The following is a 22,220-nucleotide window of genomic DNA, read 5'->3' as shown; positions in this document are numbered from 1 at the left end:
CATGTTTACGTACTCAATGACCGCATTAGACAAATAAAAACTTGTTGAAAATTGAGTTGATTCACAAATAAATTTTGAAGGCTTTGAAAAATAACTTTCCGTTGTATTTATTTTTTCTGGTTTGTAAAATGGAAGCTGTTTGAACTAGATACATATTTATCCTCCCCTTCTTCCATTGACACTGTAATATTTCTGGCATGAGTAATCATAAATTAAAACACGGTTTTTTCAGAAATATTTGTATCTCAAATGATAAATACTTCTAATTTTAGAGCATAACAACCAACTTTGTGAAAAGCATGTATATAAGAGAGTTATATATTATTTTACGTATATTTGAGTTCATATTCAAGTTCAGTTTTGCACTATTTTCTTTACGTGAACACACTGAAGATTTATTGTCATTGTTTTAACCAAATATTGGTATAGTCGACAATTTTTTGTACAATATCGTCTGGAAAAAATAGCTCACAGGTTTGAATTGGTGTTTTAACGTTCCTGGCTAAACCTTTAGGACCTGTAAGGCGTGTTACAATATTATGACCTAGTCCACGACCAGTCCTTGCGAATGTTGGGTCCGTACGCCATTCTGTCTTACCGTCCTTGTCTGTCAAATTCACTTCAGAAACACCAGCACCGCATCCGTCATCACCAGATAGCTCACTATTTGTATCATGGTCACTAACCTGAAGATTGTCAGTTTAACCTTCATCATCACTTTGTGTCTGCTGTCTGGAAGTATATTCTGCTACCTCATCAACTTCTTCCAATAGGCATCCTACCGCTTTGTCTCTGTCTTTCAAAAATGCAGTTATTCTTTCACTTTTTTCCTTTTCAACACTCTCTATCAATAAATGGATCCTTTCCTCTTCCGCAGGATCCATATTGAGATGTATATGCACACGAAACTAAACGAATCTAGTAAAACACAGCCGGGCGCGTACTGTTCACAATGACCGAGACACGAGTTACACTAACGGGCGCATCGGTGTAAAAGACCGCAGACTGACTCGAGCATCTACCTTCCTGTCTACAGGGTGTCTGAGGAGGGGCTACCCTATCAGGTGGCTAGATGATCCCTTGGGGGAGATAGTCTGGAGGAGGGGGGGCATAGCTAACCTTCAGACGGATTCCTTGACCAAAACTTTGAGAGGTCGGTCGTTTAGACCGCTACGCGCCCGATTAAGGGTTAATACAATCTTACTGACAACGTGTAAGCCTGCACACGTAACCTAGAATTCTGTACACACTGATGAATTCCGTAGCAAAGCACAGGTACATCAGCTAGTATCACCAATAATTCATTCAATCTCTTAGGTTTCTTCAGTCGTGAATTTACAAGCGTTCGTTCCAGTGTGTCAGATGGAAAGGTACAGCTCTTCAGGACGATAGCGGCTAAGTGGGCTGGTGAGCCTCCTTTGGTTCACTGTCACTGTGTGTGTCTCCCCCAGCGCACTAGCCATCAGAATCTTGACATTCAAAGTAACGAGACAGCTGCGAGCGTTTTGGTGGTAAATTGTTGTTTCAAGAGGAAGTACAATGGCAAACATCATCTATTAACATTAATCAGGAAAAAAAAGGAATAGCGAGCAAGTTCTCCGTGCGGTTATGGTCGCGTATCTGTGAGCTTGCATTCGAGAAACGGGGTGGTCTAGGCAGGGGTGAAAGGGGTACGGAGATCTGGATGTCAAGTAGGGATGACATAAAAATGTTAGTGTTGAACTGTAGAAGTACTGTACAGAAAGGAATAGAGTTAAGTAATTTAATAGATATATATTTACCAGATATTGTAATAGGAGTTGAATCATGGCTGATAAATGACACAATGGATGCAGAAATTTTCTCACGGAACTGGAGAATGTATCGTAGAGATAGGTGAAAGAAGAATTTGTAAGCTACGAAAAAGTTAAAGATAAGAAACATGAAATTCTAGGTGTAAAGCTCATTTCTAAAGATAATAGGCAACTTGATACCTCTGGAGTGTACAGACCGGGAAAGAGTAGCGCTGACATGGATTCAGAATTATTTGATAAGATAATCAGCTATGTGGGAAACGACATGGAAAGGAATGTGATTGTAGCGGAGATCTGAATTTACCAAATGTCAATTGGGAAGGAAATGCGAACGACAGGAAGCATGACCAACAAATGGCAAATAAGTTAAAATGGGAAGGACAGCTGATTCAGAAAGTGATGGAACCAACTAGAGGGGAAAATATCTTGGATGTGGTGCTGGTAAAACCAGATGAGTTCTATAGAGAAACCGAAGTAATACATGGCATTAGTGATCATGAAGCTATTTTTGTCGTAGTTAAAAATAAATGTGTTAGAAAGGAAGGTCTTAAAAGTATGACTTATTAGTCAGTACCATATAAAGGAGGCATGAGGCAGTTTTTAAAAAGTAACTATGATCGGTGGAAAACGGTAAATAAAAATGTAAACAGACTCTGGGATGGATTTAAAGCAATTGTTGAGGAATGTGAAAACAGGTTTTTACCTTTAAAGGTGGTAAGGAATGGTAAAGATCCACCTTATTATAATAGAGAAATAAAGAGACTAAGAAGGAGGTGCATATTGGAAAGAAACAGAGTTACAAATGGCAGTCATACAAATTTTAGTGAAAAATGGAAGGGTATGTATAGGTATTTTAAGGCAGAAACAGGATCCAAGAAGGACATTCCAGGAATAATTAATGAACAAGGGGAGTGTGTATGTGAGGATCTACAAAAGGCAGAAGTATTCAGTCAGCGGTATGGTAAGATTGTTGGTTACAAGGATAATGTCCAGGTAGAGGAGGAGACTAATGCTAAAGAAGTATTAAAATGTACATATGATAACAATGACATTTACAATAAGATACAAAAGTTGAAATCTAGAAAAGTGGATGGAATTGATAAGATTTCTGAGGATATACTTAAGACAATGGGTTGGGATATGGTACCATATCTGAAGTACTGTACTTATTTGATTATTGTTTGCTTGAAGGAGCTGCACCAAATGAATGGCGTGTTGCTATAGTAGCCCCTTTGTATAAAGGAAAGGATGATAGACATAAAGATGAAAATGACAGGCCAGTAAGTTTGACATTCGTTGCATGTAAGCTTTCGGATAGCATTCTTTCTGATTTTATTAGACATGTATATGAAATTATTAACTGGTTCGATAGAAGACAGTTCAGTTTTAGGAAAGGTTATTCCACTGAAGTTCAACTTGTAGGATTCCAGCAAGATATAGCAGGTATCTTGGATTCAGGAGGTCAAATGGACTGTATCGTGATTGACCTGTCTAAATCATTTGACAGTGTGGATCATGGGAGACTACTGGCAAAAATAAGTGCAACTGGACTAGACAAAATAGTGACTGAATGGTTGCTATATTTCTAGAAAATAGATCTCAGAGAATTAGAGTAGGTGAAACTTTATCTGACCCTGTAATAATTAAGAGGGGAATTCCTCAGGACAATATTATTGGACCTTTATGTTTTCTTATATATATATAAATGATATGAGTAAAGAAGGGGAATCAGAAGCAAGGCATTTTGCAGATTATGTTATTTTGTATAGGGTAATAAATAAGTTACTAGATTGTGAGCAACTGCAACGTGACCTCGATAATGTTGTGAGGTGGACAGCAGGCAATGGTATGTTGTTAAACGGGGTTAAAAGTCAAGTTGTGAGTTTCACAAATAGGAAAAGTCCTCTCAGTTTTAATTACTGCGTTGATGGGATGAAAGTTCCGTTTGGGGATCAATGTAAGAATATAGGTGTTAATATAAGGAAAGATCTTCATTGGGGTAATCACATAAATGGGATTGTAAATAAAGGGTACAGATCTCTGCACATGGTTATGAGGGTGTTTAGGGGTTGTAGGAAGGATGTAAAGGAGAGGGCATATAAGTCTCTGCTAAGACCCAACTAGAGTATGGTTCCAGTGTATGGGACCCTCACCAGGATTACCTGATTCAAGAACTGGAAAAAATCCAAAGAAAAGCAGTTCGATTTGTTCTGGGTGATTTCCGACAAAACAGTAGCGTTACAAATGTTACAAAGTTTGAGCTAGGGAGACTTGGGAGAAAGAAGACGAGCTGTTCGACTAAGTGGTATGTTCCGAGCTGTCGGCGGAGAGATGGTGTGGAATGACATTAGTAAACGAATAAGTTTGAGTGACGTCTTTAAATGTAGGTAAGATCACAACATCACGATGAAGTTGGAATTCAAGAGGACAAATTGGGGCAAATATTCATTTATAGGAAGGGGAGTTAGGGATTGGAATAACTTACCGAGGGAGATGTTCAATAAATTTCCAATTTCTTTGAAATAATTTAAGAAAAGGCTAGGAAAACAACAGATAGGGAATCTGCCACCCGGGCGACTGACCGAAATGCAGATCAGTATTGATTGATTGATTGATTGATTGATTGATTGATTGATTGATTGATTGATTGATTGATTGATTGATTGATTGATTGATTGATTGATTGATTGATTGATTGATTGATTGGGCCGAGTCTGTTACTAAGGCCACAACTTGGTCAAAGTTCAGTTTTCTGTTCCGCAATGCCTCTGTAGTTGTTCGAGCATACGTCCGTCCATTCACTGCCTAAAACGAAGTGACTGCCGCAACATACTGGTCCTGTGATGTGGAAGGCTCCACTGTAGACAGCAGAACAACGAAAATTGCCCTGCCCATGTTCTCGGTTGTTTCATCACACATGACTGCAACTTGTTTGTTCTGTACGGCTATAACAACCTCTTCCTTCCTCTATTTTGCCAAGAGAGGCAAATATTCCGTACGAAGAACATTACTTCCTGGAAGGTCTCCATCGTCTATAACATTCTTCTTCACCCGTTCTTTAAAAGCTGGGTGATCCGCCTTTTGCAAGGGAATGTTAGCTGATATCATCATCTCTACGGTTGCAGAGACAAAATCCAGTTTGCCAGCCTAATAAGGTCAGAAAAATCAAATAATTAAATTGTGAAATTAAATTTACACATCACAACCAACCACCACAGATACACGCAATAATAAATACATCCCTCGACACAAGGGGTTGGTGGCAGGAAGGGAATCCGCCCGTATAACAGCGGCCAAATCCCCTTGTGCGACACAGTTAGCACCCGCGAACCCACAGGTGTGGGAAAAGCGGAAGGAAGAGAAGAAGAAGATTGAATATTAAGGATTAATAACTACTGCTTAGTGAGAGGTTAATATTACGAAATCGTTGCCTACATTGCCGAGCTAAAAGTCACTTCGAAACAAATAACATTAATTGTCGTATTTTCGAGGAATCATTAGATTAATGCTGCTTTTACTTCACCCATTTTTTATTTATTACTGATAAAATGCGTAGTTTAAGAACATCTTCGTAGAAAAAGCATTCTAAGGTGAATTAGCTCTTTGTGAAGTTTTAACACGGAAGTGACTGATCTCTGTTATATGATACTTGGTCAGAATGCAGCAAAACAAACACGCACAAAGACGTCGATATTGCATTCACCATACACCCGACATCGTGCATCGGGCCACCCAGTGAATAAATAGGCCGTCACTTTCTACCTGGCGACTGATTGTGTGGCGGAAATGGCGTGAATCTCTACTTTTGTTGTTTTGCAACCGCCTACAATCCATAACCCACTCTGCCGCCAACGTTGGCGAATAACAGACCACGGTTGTTATGTTGTTAGTGGGACCTTTCCCACCGTCCCCCATGACTCATGGGACCATGTGACAACAAACCAACCCTTTCGGATCACGAACACATGGGACCATGCTCCACGGAAGTCGATAGTCAAGGGACCTTTTCGGCCTGTGCCGACTTCCCCTCATTGGGATTGTATCATAAATCCACTCACATGAGAAAAAAAATGAAATGGCGTGTGGCTTTTAGTGCCGGGAGTGTCCGAAGACATGTTCGTTTCGCCAGGTGCAGGTCTTTCGAGTTGACTCCCGTAGGCGATCTGCGCGTCGTGATGAGGATGAAATGATGATGAAGACAACACATACACCCAGCCCCCGTGCCATTAGAATTAACCAATTAAGGTTAAAATCCCCGACCCGGCCGGGAATAGAACCCGGGACCCTCTGAACCGAAGGCCAGTACGCTGACCGTTCAGCCAACGAGTCGGACACTCACATGAGAAGTCATCGGCCATGCAGCACAGCAAGGTCAATGCTATTCTCCCGTTCCGGAGGTCTGAACACCGGCTACTCAGGGTCGACGACCGTCCGCGGCGAGTAAAGGCTATATAAACTTTAACTACCTCACAGGCTTACAATGAACGGAAGAGGTTTTTGGATGCTTGTTTTTCGGTATAGGTAGGTACGAAATAGTTTCAAACAATTTACTAATCACTCGAGGAAATATTTACAACAATTACTGACATCCTGGATAACTATAATACAAGTGACATTACAAAACATATATTTTAGCAGCGGAAAAGTCCGTGCTACCATTGACATTAGCAGTTGCCTCCACATTCCACAGAAAATCTATGTGGATGACAACGATCGCTGGTAATGTCTCTTATACAACAAATTTTCCTTTCTGACACGTACATTAATGGTTACCTTCCTCTCTATGAAACGAAGAATGTCCGAGAGGATGACACTACTTCTCTATACCTTCACATTTTATCCCATTGGATTACCTCTGTCCTACATTGTTTACAAATATGCCACATTGGTTTAGATGTGTCCTATATTGATTTATTTGTGTGCTATCCACCGGTCAAACATAAACTGTCGAGTATGACAACATAATAAAATAACCCTTCAATATTTACAAAAGCAAGCCATGTCCCTCCCAATGCGAGTATTCCTTGGGACTAAATCCCGTATTACACAATAAAATTTTATTTACAATGAAAAATTTTCCGCATTAGAATGATCGGCTAACTTAACTCTACCGCAGAAAATATCTAGAAATCAATAAAAATCACCAAAATTGGAAATAATTAATCCAAATGCTCCGACCATATCAAAAATCCATCACTTAAACGCGGAACAGAAATAGATGGTCTCAAGTCTCCCATATGAAATCAAGCACCGACTTGAAACAAACTTATCACTTGCGATTACTATCAATGGACTCTCACGAAGTCTAAATTCAAATTGACATTGATTAACAAGAAACAAGAACACACCCTGAAAAAGAAACATATCAATCACATGTACAAATAAATACAAAGGCTGTAGTCATTCCGTTGTAACCCGCTGTATGAGCGAGCGGTCGATCCCTTCTGTGCTCACGTGAGGTTTGAACCTGAGACTCTGGCCGTCTCCATCCAGGGCGCTGTAATAAAAACCCTAACTTAGCTAATCGTGTCACGGACAATCGTCAATTTCTACATTGTTCTTCGGATCAAGGCTAATGGACTGTGTGTGGTGGTTACATATAATTTCTGCCTTATTTCTCACAGTAGAATGCAACATTTTAACAGAAAACACTTCCTTGGCAAGGCGAATTCTTTTGGCTGTGTCCCTCACGGACCTCCCTCCTCGTGAGCAATAAATCACGACTCAAGTATACTCCCCTCACACCACGGCGAGAGACTATTTAACACGCTCAATAGCGGCAGTCACTGGGTCAACAAAATCATTCAATTGAGCTAACGCAGGGTCTACCTGCTCGAAAGAATTCATACAGTCATTATGACCAATAATTATTTCTCACATTAAACAGCCATATTATATCAAAAACTCCTTCATTTTGCCAGAAGTTGGAATTCAACCACTCCTTTCTTCTCGTAACCTAGTTCACACTTTCGTTCGCCTTTCACCGAAGGACAATGCCTCCTATCTCTCCCGTTTGGGCCGAGATTGTGTACCTCGCATCAAACTAGCCTGCAAAATAGATCGGCATGAAATCATCGATCAAACATATACGAAAAGAAATAATAATAATAATAATAATAATAATAATAATAATAATAATAATAATAATAATAATAATAATAATAATAAAATATTCATAAAAATAATTTAAATTATTAAAATCCTGCCAAGCACTAAACAGAGCTTCTACACGTAACCCCACTAGTGTAGTGGGGGTGGGGCAAGCGTTCAAACCTCAGCACAGCAATTCTCAAACATCTTCAGTTGCAGCCAAAGCTTACACTAACATGCAATAAACTACTGATTATACTTTTACGACTGTAGTGCTGACTCTATTCCCAATCTTTCTTTTATACGGGCACTTGTTAATGACTCTGTCACCTGCTAATCCCTGCTTGACTTAAGCAATCGCTCAGGTGAGATCTACAACATTAATCTACACGATTTTCTATTCCTTTTTCCCCCTCAATTCCTTCTCAGCACTAAATAAACAAAACTATGATAACATGCAAACATAGCCACTAAAAGGGGTCCCAAATTCTATACACTGACTTCCTTCCCATATCTAATTAACTGAAACAAAATGAATAAAGGGTCTCCCGACCATTCTACGCGGAACTAGCCTATCAAATCATATTATTAATAACCCTATCCTTACATTACTGTTATTTACAAAGGGAGTCCTGGGATCTAGAAGTTCCATATGGTTTCTTGCGTAATTCATTTGAATAGCACAGGGATCACTGAAAATATATTGTAGTTACCACAAATTTACAGACTTCTTATTCACACGTCACCATTCACTTCCACTACCTCGTTCCTTAACCACCGACGGTTCCGTGTTGATAATGGCTAATTTCTGCTAGTCTACTTCAATTATGACACAGCTAAGACGGACATTCTCAGCATTCGCATGGTTCAGATTTTTCGCCACATAAAGTCGTGACACTAGTCAACTGTATTTATCCCTATCTTCTATCTAGTTTATTAGTTCGGGAACACTTCTCTCCGCCTGATAACCAGTGCAAAAATCTCACCCTAAGCTTTGCTCATAAATTAGCGTAGATTTACACAGTTCTTCGTCAGACGTCTACCTTTCCTTTTCGAATAGGCCTTCGAATACCATGATTCTATCCCTATCAATTGTTCTCCTTAACAGCTACTGATTATTAGTTTACAAGAGCGTTCTTCGACAGAAATTCTGCATACTATCATGTAATCACTTTCCATACAAAACCTACTTCATATTTCATGAACTTACAGTCTACCTCGCGGCCAATGTATCAGGTACGTCTCATTATCATATACTTCCGTTGTCTATCACCAAAATAGAAGAGAAAAACACTGAAAATTCACTCCCGCTTTGTTCACTTCGTATACAAAGGAGCGGCAAATTCGATAGCGAACCGGCCGTCTTTCCCCGTCGAAAGCTCCTTCACGACCGATGCTGTCCCCTGGGAAGTGCAAAAACTTATAGGCGAGCCAGGGATAGGGGTGGCCGGCGGACCTTGCCCCCTCCCTTATTTTCACATCTCCTAGATCAACCAGTCTGTGGAATTCAGCATTACGCCAGTTTGTGTGACTCGGTTATTCACAAGTGCGCTACGCCGTGCGGAATTGAAAATGATCGGCAAGTTTGCAGCAATTAATTAATAAGATCGGAGGGAAAATGAGGAATTCCCGAAGGCATCTGGCTTCACCAGTAGCGTCAGTAAGCCAAGCCTGTTACGTAAGCTGTTTTAAGCGCATTTACCTTGGAGAACCTCTTCTACCATTACTCCTGATTTCAAAATTTAGCCAATATTCTTTCTACTGCTCTGACAGATGCATTTTGGTTAACCAAGCCTTATTGAAGCCTAAAATAATTAAAATTGGCCCGATCGCTTTGGCATCGCTGTACGCTGGCATTTGTTTTCAATATGGAGTCACTAAAATAGTGTTCTTCTGCTGCTTCTTCTATGACGTGTGCCTAGTTCGGGGTTTCCTAAGCCACCCACTGGGTGTGTAAGGCGCCGCTTTGATGGGCGTTCTATTGCGCAATCTGATGCTGCTCCCAACATCCACACAAAGAAAGTTTGCAGCCTGCTTCCTACCCAAGCATATAACTTAAAATAATTATTAATTTTGATGATACGGTCACATTACGTCACCCGCGACGAAATAAAAGTATTTACAAGAATATAACGATTGAACATTGAGCCGCCTGGAACATTGTTGTCTTTTGCTTGCGTGTCTTTGCTGCTTCCACGTGGTGGCGGCTAGAAATGTGCTTTCTTACGCCAAAGGAAGTGTCCCAAGGTATTCTTTTATTGCAATATCTACAGAGAATTACTTCTCCAGTCCTCTTCATTCCGCCCTCCGAGAACAGTTTTATTCGTTCTTCTACACTCATTTTTGGTGGCTTAGTGAACTATCCTGACAAACTTGCGTGCTTGCGTACGTACTTATCATTGCTGCTGTTCAAACGGAATTGAACCGAAAGAAAACGTGCAAATGGATGATGAGCACTTGAAAACAAGTCTCCCCGTGACCCAATGCTTCAAGTGACAATCACAGAATTAACAGTCCAACGACGAAGTGTTACGTGCCCCCGCCTTGGTCGTTAGGATACGAAATTCTTATGCGAACCACAAAGTAAACACAAACATTGGCACATTCGGGCTTTTCCATATATATTCGTATCTTCACTGACGATTTTACGCGCTCACGCCTTTTTATAAAAGTTATAGCTATCAATATTAATGGTGCTTATGGAAGAAAGAAGGTAGAACTGGCTGAGTCAGCAAAGAGGATGCATCTGGTTGTGCTAGGAGTAAGTGATATTCGGGTAAGGGGAGATAATGAGGAAGAGATAGGAGATTATAAAGTGTACTTGACGGGTGTTAGAAAGGGAAGGGCAGAGTCTGGGGTAGGGCTCTTTATCAGGAATACCATTGCACGCAACATAGTTTCTGTTAGACACATAAATGAGCGAATGATGTGGGTAGATTTGTCAGTGGGAGGAATTAGGACAAGAATTGTGTCCGTGTATTCACCATGTGAGGGTGCAGATGAGGATGAAGTTGACAAGTTTTATGAAGCCTTGAGTGACATCGTGGTCAGGGTCAACAGCAAGGATAGAATAGTGCTAATGGGCGATTTCAATGCGAGAGTTGGGAATAGAACTGAAGGATACGAAAGGGTGATTGGTAAATGTGGGGAAGATATGGAAGCTAATGGGAATAGGAAGCGTTTGCTAGACTTCTGTGCTAGTATGGGTTTAGCTGTTACGAATGCATTCTTCAAGCATAAGGCTATTCACCGCTACACATGGGAGGCTAGGGGTACCAGATCCATAATAGACTATATCTTAACAGACTTCGAATTCAGGAAATCATTTAGGAATGTACGAGTTTTTCGAGGATTTTTCGATGATACAGACCACTATCTGATCTGTAGTGAACTAAGTATCTCTAGGACTAGGGTAGAGAAAGTGAAATATGTCTGCAAACGAATAAGGGTAGAAAATCTCCAGGACGAGGAAATTAGACAGAAGTACATGGATATGATTAGTGAGAAGTTTCGAACAGTAGACAGTAAGCAGGTTCAAGATATAGAAAGTGAATGGGTGGCATACAGGGATGCTGTAGTAGAAGCAGCAACGGAATGCCTAGGAACAACTCTGTGTAAAAATGGGAAAAGGCGAACATCTTGGGGAATGATGAAGTGAGAGCAGCCAGTGAACGTAAAAAGAAGGCTTATCAGAAATGGCTCCAAACAAGGGCCGAGGCAGACAGGGATTGGTACGTAGATGAAAGAACCAGCGCGAAACAAATAGTTGTTGAATCCAAAAAGAAGTCATAGGAAGATTTTGGTAATAACCTGGAAAGGCTAGGTCAAGCAGCAGGGAAACCTTTCTGGACAGTAATAAAGAGTCTTAGGAACGGAGGGAGAAAGGAAATGAACAGTGTTTTGAGTAATTAAGGTGAACTCATAATAGATCCCAGGGAATCACTGGAGAGGTGGAGGGAATATTTTGAATATCTTCTCAATGTAAAAGGAAATCATCATGGTGGTGTTGCAAACAGCCAAGCTCATGGGGAGGAGGAAAATGATGTTGGTGAAATTATGCTTGAGGAAGTGGAAAGGATAGTAAATAAACTCCATTGTCATAAGGCAGCAGGAAGAGATGAAATTAGACCTGGAATGGTAAAGTATAGTGGGAAGGCAGGGATGAAATTGCTTCATAGAGTAGTAAAATTAGCGTGGAGTGTTGGTAAGGTACCTTCAGATTGGACAAAAGCAGTAATTGCACCTATCTATAAGCAAGGGAACAGGAAGGATTGCAACAACTATCGAGGTATCTCATTGATTAGTATACCAGGCAAAGTATTCACTGGCATCTTGGAAGGGAGGCTGCTATCAGTCGTTGAGAGGAAGTTGGATGAAAACCAGTGTGGTTTCAGACCACAGAGAGGCTGTCAGGAGCAGATTTTCAGTATGCGCCAGGTAATTGAAAACTGCTACGAGAGGAATAGGCAGTTGTGTTTTGTTTCGCAGATCTAGAGAAAGCATATGACAGGGTACCGAGGGAAAAGATGTTCGCCATACTGGGGGACTATGGAATTAAAGGTAGGTTACTAAAATCAATCAAAGGCATTTATGTTGACAATTGGGCTTCAGTGAGAATTGATGGTAGAATGATTTCTTGCTTCAGGGTACTTACAGGAGTTAGACAAGGCTGTAATATTTCACCTTTGCTGTTCGTAGTTTACATGGATCATCTGCTGAAAGGTATAAAATGGCAGGGAGGGATTCAGTTAGGTGGAAATGTAGTAAGCAGTTTGGCCTATGCTGACGACTTGGTCTTAATGGCAGACCTTGCCGAAAGCCTGCAGTCTAATATCTTGGAACTTGAAAATAGGTGCAATGAGTATGGTATGAAAATTAGCCTCTCGAAGACTAAATTGATGTCAATAGGTAAGAAATTCAACAGAATTCAGTGTCAGATTGGTGACACAAAGTTAGAACAGGTCGATAATTTCAAGTATTTAGGTTGTGTGTTCTCCCAGGATGGTAATATAGTAAGTGAGATTGAATCACGGTGTAGTAAAGCTAATGCAGTGAGCTCGCAGTTGCGATCAGCAGTATTCTGTAAGAAGGAAGTCAGCTCCCTGACGAAACTATCTTTACATCGGTCTGTTTTCAGACCAACTTTGCTTTACGGGAGCGAAAGCTCGATGGACTCAGGATATCTTATTCATAAGTTAGAAGTAACAGACATGAAAGGAGCAAGAATTATTGTTGGTACAAACAGGTGGGAACAATGGCAGGAGGGTACTCTGAATGAGAAGATAAAGGCTAATTTAGGAATGAACTCCATGGATGAAGCTGTACGCATAAACCGGCTTCGGTGGTGGGGTCATGTGAGGCGAATGGAGGAGGTTAGGTTACCTAAGAGAATAATGGACTCTGTTATGAAGGGTAAGAGCAGTAGAGGGAGACCAAGACGACGATGGTTAGACTCGGTTTCTAACGATTTAAAGATAAGAGGTATAGAACTAAATGAGGCCACAACACTAGTTGCAAATCGAGGATTGTGGCGACGTTTAGTAAATTCTCAGAGGCTTGCAGACTGAACGCTGAAAGGCATAACAGTCTATAATGATAATGTATGTATGTATGTATGTATGTATGTATGGATAACGGTTTAATGCAATATTATTTCTCTAGCTGCGATAAATTTCGCGAGCAAACCTAAAAATTCGTATATGGAGTCGAAATGTGGAAATTTCGCGGATAAATAGCGTGTCAAATTACATTTAAATTCGTAACATATGTCCTATAAGCCTTTCTTCCATCATACTTATCACTTTTGAATATTGTGCGAGTTTCGCGAGTCGGAAATTTGAGTGTCCCTAATAATAATAATAATAATAATAATAATAATAATAATAATAATAATAATAATAATAATAATATTAATACGACCTATCCCTACTTATAGGCGAATCTTCTAGCGTCTAAAAGTGCTGATGTCTCTCGGAGACAGGCTGAACTGAACTATGTCCACTTAATTTACTAGTAGATCATTACTAGATGCTACTAATATTGTATTTAACTTACTTGAAAGCTTTTGCTTTGTATTGGGGTGGTCCAAACTGGGCGAGAGTCTTCTGTTTCTAAGTTGCCACTATTGTCTTGTGATCCATCAGCTTACTACCTGTTTATGTCATTTTCTACCAATCAGCACCCAATCCGTCCCTTTATATACCGTGAATTTGAACCTAATGCGAGGTTGGCGTCATTTTCTACCAATCAGAACCTAGCCCGTCCCTTTATATACTGTGAGTTTGAACTCAATGCGAGGTTGACGGATGCAGAGTGGGTCTCGGGCCACAATTGGCCTCGGCTGGCCCGTGGTCCGGTAGCTCTGCACTACGATCGGCAAAACGAGCACAGGAGGGGTGACCACGGCTCTACCGTGCCTCTACGCCTGTGTATTTTGAGACGGAGATGGGCTAGTCCCCACAGTCGACTGTCCTGAGAATGGTTTTCCGTGGTTTTCCATCTCCTGCACTAAGGCGAATTCCGGGACAGTTCGTACTATAGGCCACGGCCGCCTACCCCCTCACCTTCTCAGCACATCTCCTTCTCCGTTACAAATCCCCTGGCCTGAGAGATGGCGTCACCATCTGAGAGACTCTCCTCCTCCTTTAGGGAAGGAATGAAAACATTTAGTCTACTACTACTACTATTACTCCTACTTAGAAATTAGTTAGAAAACTAATGCGACTGTCATTATCTGAAATTGGAGATTACAACATAAGTGAGATCTCCTCCTGGGAGACGACGGACGAGGGTGAGGTAGCTTCCGTAAGTTAGGCATAACTTTTCCTAAAATGTGGCATTATCTGCGTGTAGCGAAGAGAAGCGTTTCAGCGTTACCAGCATGTAACTGTTGGGTTTTTCTGTAATCACCTTGGTTTTATTGTAGAATTTCTACATATTCTGTTAAGTCTTATAATGTAGATTTTCATGGCTGTCTACGGACAGGCTGTTAACCCACGTGAGACCGATGTAATATATGGACGCATGAGTGTGTACCCGTCTACGGACAGGCTGTAAACCCACGTGGGAACGATGTAAAATTTGGACGTACGAGTGTGTACCCTCGTTTCCCTTATTGACTTTGCTTCGCGGTGACTTTTTAATGTTAAAAACATTTCTTAACAGACAAAATACGGATCCCTATACTACGAATAACGTAAAATTGAGCAGTTCCACAAATGTGCCGAACGTCGAAGGGCTTATGTGCCCGGGAAGGTTACAAATTGTGAGTCTTGGATAGCTCTATCAAATTAAAAAATATTTCTGGCCTAAATGCAGTTCCGGAAATGGGGTATAGAATCCCTTGTTTCTTTATTCATCTTCGTTCTTATTCAAATCCTAGCCAAATTAACATATTTATATAATTCTTTCTGTAATGCGTTCCTTGGTTCAGGCTTTTTTTGATTTTTTGAAAAATAAGCACACCGAATGTAGTTATAAGTGCTTAAGTGAAAATCTGCATTGACTCACATTAAGCACTCATAGTGGTGCTCAAGTGAAACAATGCATTGACTCACATTTGCGCTCGTAACGGTAGGAAAAGGCAATCAGCTAATCTAAGCGACCGGATAACGGTGACTATGAAAAGGATTGTAATTTTTCTGAATAAATATAGGATATATTCTCATACTTTATTTTATTTACCGTACCTAAAGTTCCTAGCTCATATCTCTAGGATGTTTTCAACATTGAGTTGCTTGCCTGAAGGGAACTGTGAACTGTTCCTATTCTAAATTTTCTATCCTATGTTTCGGCATTTAGTGTCTTATGTCTTAGTGACTTCGTAGTAGCCTACGACTTATCCTCAGTATCACCAGGCCTTCTGCCCCATTACCAGTTGGGGTCTACAACAGCCTCTTCTGTAAGAAAGAAGTCAGTTCCCTGTCGAAACTATATTTACATCGGTCTGTTTCCAGACCAGCTTAGCTTTACGGGAGTGAAAGCTGCGTAGAATCAGGATATTTTCTTAATAAGTTAGAAATAACAGGTTTGAAGTAACGAGAACGACTGTTGGTGAAAACAGGTGGAACAATGGCAGAAAGGTACTCGAAACGAGGAAATGAAGGCTAAGTTTGGAATTAACTCGATGGATGAAGTTGTATGCAAAAACCGGATTCGGTGTTGCGGTCATGTGAGGCGAATGGAGGAGAATAGTTACATAAGAAAATAATGGACAGTTTTATGGAGAATAAGAGAAGTAGAGGGACACTAAGACGACGATGGTTATACTTAGCTTCTAATGATTTAAAGATAAGAGGTGTAGGACTAAACGAGACCACAGAACTAGTTACAATTAGAGGAGTGTGTGGCGGTTAGTAAATTCACAGATGCTTGCCGACCGTCCGCTGAAATGCATAACAGTGTATAATGAAGATGTATATATCTATGTATGTATGCATGTATGTACTGCTTTCGTAAATTCTATCGTATTCGCAATTTGTTCTTGTTTAATGTTGATTGGGCCTACTTCTAAATCCTCTTCGGCTTCTTTGACAAATGCCATTTTTGCGTAGTGTTCACACATTTTCTTAGATAATCTGTTTTTTCTATTCTGTACTGGTGACCAATGAATCTTAATTTTTTTTTTCTGAAAGCTTCCATGTCCTATTTTTTCTGATGCTGTGTATAGATTTTGTTCTAGTATCAATATGTATATGCCATTCTCCAAAATAAGTCCCATAAATATCCTTAAGAGTCTCTTTTCTGTTTTGATGAGAAGGTATCCATACACTCTGTTGCGTATAAAGCTTCTGGAAGGATTACAGTTTTGTAATATCTCAATTTAGCATTCCTGGATACTAAAAATTTGTTGTAGGCTGTGTGTTTCAAAAATGCACGGCGTAACTTCAGGGTGGAATTCTGCGGTCTCCTATTTTCACACCACGCTGTACCTTGACGCCATAGGCGCTTCTTTACCATTCATAGCTCTTTCATTTCCCTTCGTCGCCATAAGACCCATCTGTGGTGTGCGCTCACGGTAAATATTATTACAAGGACACTGATACAAGTGGGAACGATGTAATATATGGGCGCACGAATGTGTACCCTCCTTTCCCTTATTCAAGAAGATATTCAGACTGCAGTACTCTACAAAATCTTGCATTAAAATACAGAACAAGAACAATATGGTCAAGGTCAACAGTTCTACAGCGAATGGTATTTTCAGATTACAATCTAAAATATAACTTTCGATTCTACTTAGAAAATGGCTCTAATGGCAATGGGAATGTTGCCAGGTCTAGAAATGAAAAATCGGTAGATTTTAGGTAAAAAGTTGGGGAGTTTTAATGAAAATGTGGTAGTTTCTCAAGTACTGAAATGTTGTAATATAACTAAATTAAAGAATGCAATAGGCATGTGAAGCTACTACGAGAGAATTATACAATTTCAATCGCTTGTACTCTCTGGCCACCCTGTACTTCTTCTTCTTCTCTTTATACCCACTTTTGCTGCACATGTAGTCATTCATCAGGCGTAGAAATTGCGTACCAATTTTGAAGTTGTAGCAGAATGCAGATTTTATGTTCTATATGCGGGTCGGATTCACTTCGAATGATGTAGTCAAGCGTGAGGTTTGAGTTCAATAAGAGAGGAGAGATTACGTAATTCGAGCCTAAAAAGAATGCGGGGAAGTACCTAACGAGTGATGTTATTGATAAAACTTCACGCAGTGAGAGGAGAAACGAGTTTTCGGTACAAATATACAACCTATGGCAATAAAGTTCGGTGAATGAAGTCAGAACGGTCGATCCGGCAACACTGGAGAGACACAACGCTGCACCTGCGTAGCAGCAGGTTTTGACCACCTGCCCCCAACGTTGTTCAGTTGAACATCGTGTGTGTAAGACCTGTTTGACACAGTGCGTGTTTAATGCGTTGGCTCTGAACCGCGAACAGGTACATGAACGACCAAAAGTTCAATGTACAGTTTTGTTCTAAGCTTGGCAAGACACCAAAAGAAACGCATGGAATGCTGGTAGGTACTTATGAAGATCAAGCACTGTCCTTGAAGTGTGTGTACGAGTTGTTCGCCCGTTTTCGAAGAGACCGGGAAAGTGTGTTTGACAACCCCCGTAGCGGAAGACCGGCGACCGCCGTCAATGACGAAAACATTGAGAAGGTGAGGACATTAACCACGAACGATCGGCGATTAACTGTGCACATGATAGCGGATGAAGTGCAGATCAACCGTGAATCCGTGCGACAAATCGTTACCCAGAAGTTAGGGAAGAAAACGTGTTCTCGTCTTGTGCCTCATCACTTGACTGACGATCAGAAGCAGGCACGTTTAGAGACTTCACAGGATTTTGTCGAAACGGCGAATGCGACACCAAATTTCTTGAACTGTATTGTCACTGAGGATGAAACCTGGTGACTCAGGTACGACCCTGAAACGAAACGGCAAAGCATGGAATGGCGTTCTCCGAAATCCCTTCGTCGGAAAAAGGTCAGAGCCGAAAACTCACGCATCAAACTTGGTTTGAAAAGAAATAGATTTGACGATATTCCTGACATCCAACGAAACGTGACGAGGCTATTCAACACCATCCCAAAGGAAGCCTTCTTGCAAAGTTTCCAGGACATGTATCGCCGATCTCAGCAGTGCATAGTAATGGGAGGGGACTACTTCGAAGGACAGTAAGGTCACTGTCGTGCAATGCTCATCTATGTTGATAGTACAGGACCATTCACCGAACTTTATCGTCACCGGTTGTATTATGTACCATTAATAATTATTATTTATTTTCCTTAACTTTGGATTAGAAGAAATTTCAGGAGATTCCCTTTTTTCGAGTTTTCTGGTATGTTGAAGAGAAATCGGGAGATTTGAAATTTTGGGAGACCTGACAACACTGCCTCTTGATTTTGCATTTACGTCATTGTGAGTGTTCAAAAGAGTCAACCCACTGAGTCGACTTTCACTTGTTAATTGTCAGTTTCCGTTCATTTACTTTTGAAAAATTCCATGAGGGGTGGGGTGGTTTCTAACCCCCAGTAACTTCCCCTCGGCTACGCCGCTCTACAAGAGAAACAGCCGCAGTCCTTCGTCATTCTCACACTCAGATACACAGTGCGCTGTCTTTCAACACATCTTGGCATTATCTTTAGAATTTAGTTAATGAACATGTGTGTTGAGATCACAAACAACCAGCCCCAGACCCGCCTACATTTCCCCACCCTGCTTGTGAATCAAACCCGTAAAACTTGTAACTTGTAAAACAATTAAATAATAACAATTGAAGACCCTTGTGTGAACGTCGTGGTTGAGTGTCAAAATCACATCTGATTGCAGGTTAAACTGTGGATCACCATTAATGAACCCCAGATCATCCAACTGGGCTACTCCTTGCCAGATTTACTGGCTCCCAATCTCAATAAGTCGATGGTGGGGTGGTACCTTGTTGGACACCACATACTGTTAGCACACGCTCGGGCTTTCCACCTCTACGACGCACATTACCGCGCTGCTCAGAATGGTGAGTTGTTATTAATATTTCTTTCTTTCTTTTTTAATTTGTTTACCTTTTTAGGGTTGATTTTTCTGCTTAGAAACAGCGAGGGATACCACCTCTACCGCTTCAAAGGCAGTGTCCTGGAACGTGAAGGTTTGGGTCGGAGGGATACAACTTGGGAGGTGTACCAGTGCCTCGTCCAGGCGGCTTCACATTCTATGCTGAACAGGGGCCTTGTGGAGGGATAGGATGGTGAGAAACCACGAAAAACCACTTCGAGTATGGCTAAGGTGGTAATCGAACCTCTCTAGTCACTTGACCACCCGAGGCTGAGTGAACCCCGTTCCAGCCCTCGTACCACCTTCTCAAATTTATTGACAGATCCGAGAATCGAACAGGAGCCTCCGGAGGTAGCAGCTAATCACGGTAATCCCTACACTACAGAGGCGGATATTATTATTATTATTATTATTATTATTATTATTATTACTATTATTATTATTCCCCTAATGCCATGGAGCACAGAGGTTTAAGAAGGTGCGGGCATGAATGGGTGGACAGAGAAAAGATCAAATCTTAATTTAAAACTCGAAAATTTGAAATGTCATTTATTTACTTTTTTCTTTTCAGAATTTAAATTTTGTTAAACAATAACAAACAACAGTTGGGTAGGCATAAGGGGAGCTCTGCAGCTCTAGAACCAATAATTATTTGAACATCTAAAAGTAATCAGGTACAATAAAGAGATAATTTGGGTGCCTCAAACGTTACACTACTACCAACAACACTACTGTTCCAAACAATAAAAGTAAGGAGACGGAGCTCCACAATTTACAATGCTTCAAAAGAGCGTCTTTGCTCCACACAATTAATTAGCAGAATATTTTCATAAATATACAAGATTCAAGCCTCTCCGAGGCACAATTTACATTAGGTAAAATACAAACAGTTTTCACTGCCTTATCCGCTCGACAGTAAAAGTTACATTTAAATAAGAATGGAGGCAGTAAGTGCTCATTCTACCTGGCCTTAGTGAAAAAAGAAAGTATTTAATATGTCGGCCGTAAACCAAAATGTTAGCAGGCGAACACTTGCACTCCTTTGAAGTTCACTTGAAAATACTTAAAACCCTATGTCGGCTGATGGCCAGACATTACAGAGGCTAAGCCTATACTACAGAGGTGACTAGACGGAGAGAAAAGTTTAAATTACAAAAGGAAGAGATAAATTATAAAGTTTACGAAATCATAGCAACCTCAATACCAAGTTCAAGCGGAATAAAATACGGTTCACATTCTTTATTCTCTAAGTTAGACTAAGGTCTTTAGATTTAGTTGAAATTTTACATTGAAACATTTAATTTTACATTACGAATCTTGACACCTTCCCCTCAAGCTAGCTTTCTGGGAGTACTACATGATTAAAAGATGTCTGCCATTACCTTGAGCTGGTGGGCCTTCTGGAGATGGCCAAGGCTTTCCCCTTGCCTTCTCTACGAACACACTGTAAACTTCTTGACTGGAACGATCCAAACCCAACATGCCCAATAGGTCCCAGCTTTTATAGCGGAGAGGAAAGTTCGAAAATTCCCTGGGCTGAAGCCCTGTACACACCCACAAATTCTATTGGTTGATTAAATAAATGTACAAAATTCCTGATTGGCCGAACATTTAAAAGAAGAAGGAAGGGAAAGTAGTGCTAGTAACATAAGAACAGAAAAAAGAATATACCCAACATTTCAGTTCTGAAAACTTCGAAATTAGAAATTTCTTTAAAAATTAATTTTTCATCTTTCCACTAGAGGGGGCACATAAGTCGACAGTAGAGACATCTGACTATAAAAGTTCAAACTTCTCTCAATACACAGCTTGAAGTACACGATACAGATTGCCGTCTAAAAGGCGCTCCCTTTAAATTCACGGAGTGGCTGTACCTCCGGTACAATTATCATTATTATTATTATTATTATTATTATTATTATTATTATTATTATTATTATTATTATTTTCTGGCCTCACAGATATAAATGCCCTAAGAGCATTCTACGTTTCCCCCCTATCTTACCGATTGTCGGATACGCCTCTGCAGTCTGGCCAGTTTTCTTCTTCACCTTCTTCTTCTTCTTCAAATCTCAGCCACCTTGAGCGCGTGCAATCCTTCTTCTGTACAATCGTCTGGCCCAGAATCCCTGTGTGTTGCAATTTGAGCACTAGCGAAGTGCTTGGGAAATTAAACATAAAAACACTTTATGCTCGGTAAAAAGTAGGTGACCTAAACCACTATACAAAGTACCTAATGGTTTATTTAGGTCACTAGAATTAGTTTCCTTATTCCCCCTCCACGACCCTCTCTGTAGTATTACAATGAAGTTTCTCTTCCATATTCCCTACTCCGGCCTTTCTCTTACTCTATAGGTGTTCTAGCCAAGTTTAACGCCTTATCTCTCAACAGGAACCGAGATATCTTCCTATGTATCCTTCCTTCAGTCATGACATTTTTCACATACGTTAATTTTCTTTCTGGTTCTTTCCTGTCTCTTCTCTTGCATTTAAGTGAATTTTCCTTTGTTTATGTCGTCGTTTAAGTCAATATGTAACATATAGGATTGTACTGTACCGTACCCAAGGGTGAAAACATTCTAGGACGATGCCTCCATTCCTGTATGAACATCCGACTAACTCAGGGTTGGGCAGAGTGTGGGTTGGTTGTCGGTTGGGTCAGGATAAAAGTCGAAGTTCTACTCTAAGATATCAGTCAATGACAGGAAATGGAGGTATAACACGAACGAGAAACAATCATAGAGGGTAAGATGGATTTATTGATAAATATCCCGGATCATATTCTG

At 40.5% G+C, this 22,220-nt stretch overlaps 1 protein-coding gene across 2 annotated transcripts in view; it reads left to right on the top strand.

Moving 5' to 3' along the window:
* Positions 1 to 22,220, top strand: part of LOC136863261 (myrosinase 1) — a 209,232-nt gene that overhangs the window by 70,616 nt on the left and 116,396 nt on the right. For both annotated transcript variants that reach the window (XM_067139647.2, XM_068225644.1), the window contains exon 6: positions 19,216 to 19,399. In XM_067139647.2, the coding sequence (XP_066995748.2) occupies positions 19,216 to 19,399 (184 nt within the window). The remainder of the gene's footprint in view (positions 1 to 19,215; positions 19,400 to 22,220) is intronic.

Source organism: Anabrus simplex, chromosome 1 (genome assembly GCF_040414725.1).
Source record: "Anabrus simplex isolate iqAnaSimp1 chromosome 1, ASM4041472v1, whole genome shotgun sequence".
Lineage (NCBI taxonomy): Eukaryota > Metazoa > Arthropoda > Insecta > Orthoptera > Tettigoniidae > Anabrus > Anabrus simplex.
The sequence above is the reverse complement of the archived record's forward strand: the minus strand, read 5'-3'. Positions and strand labels throughout refer to the sequence as shown.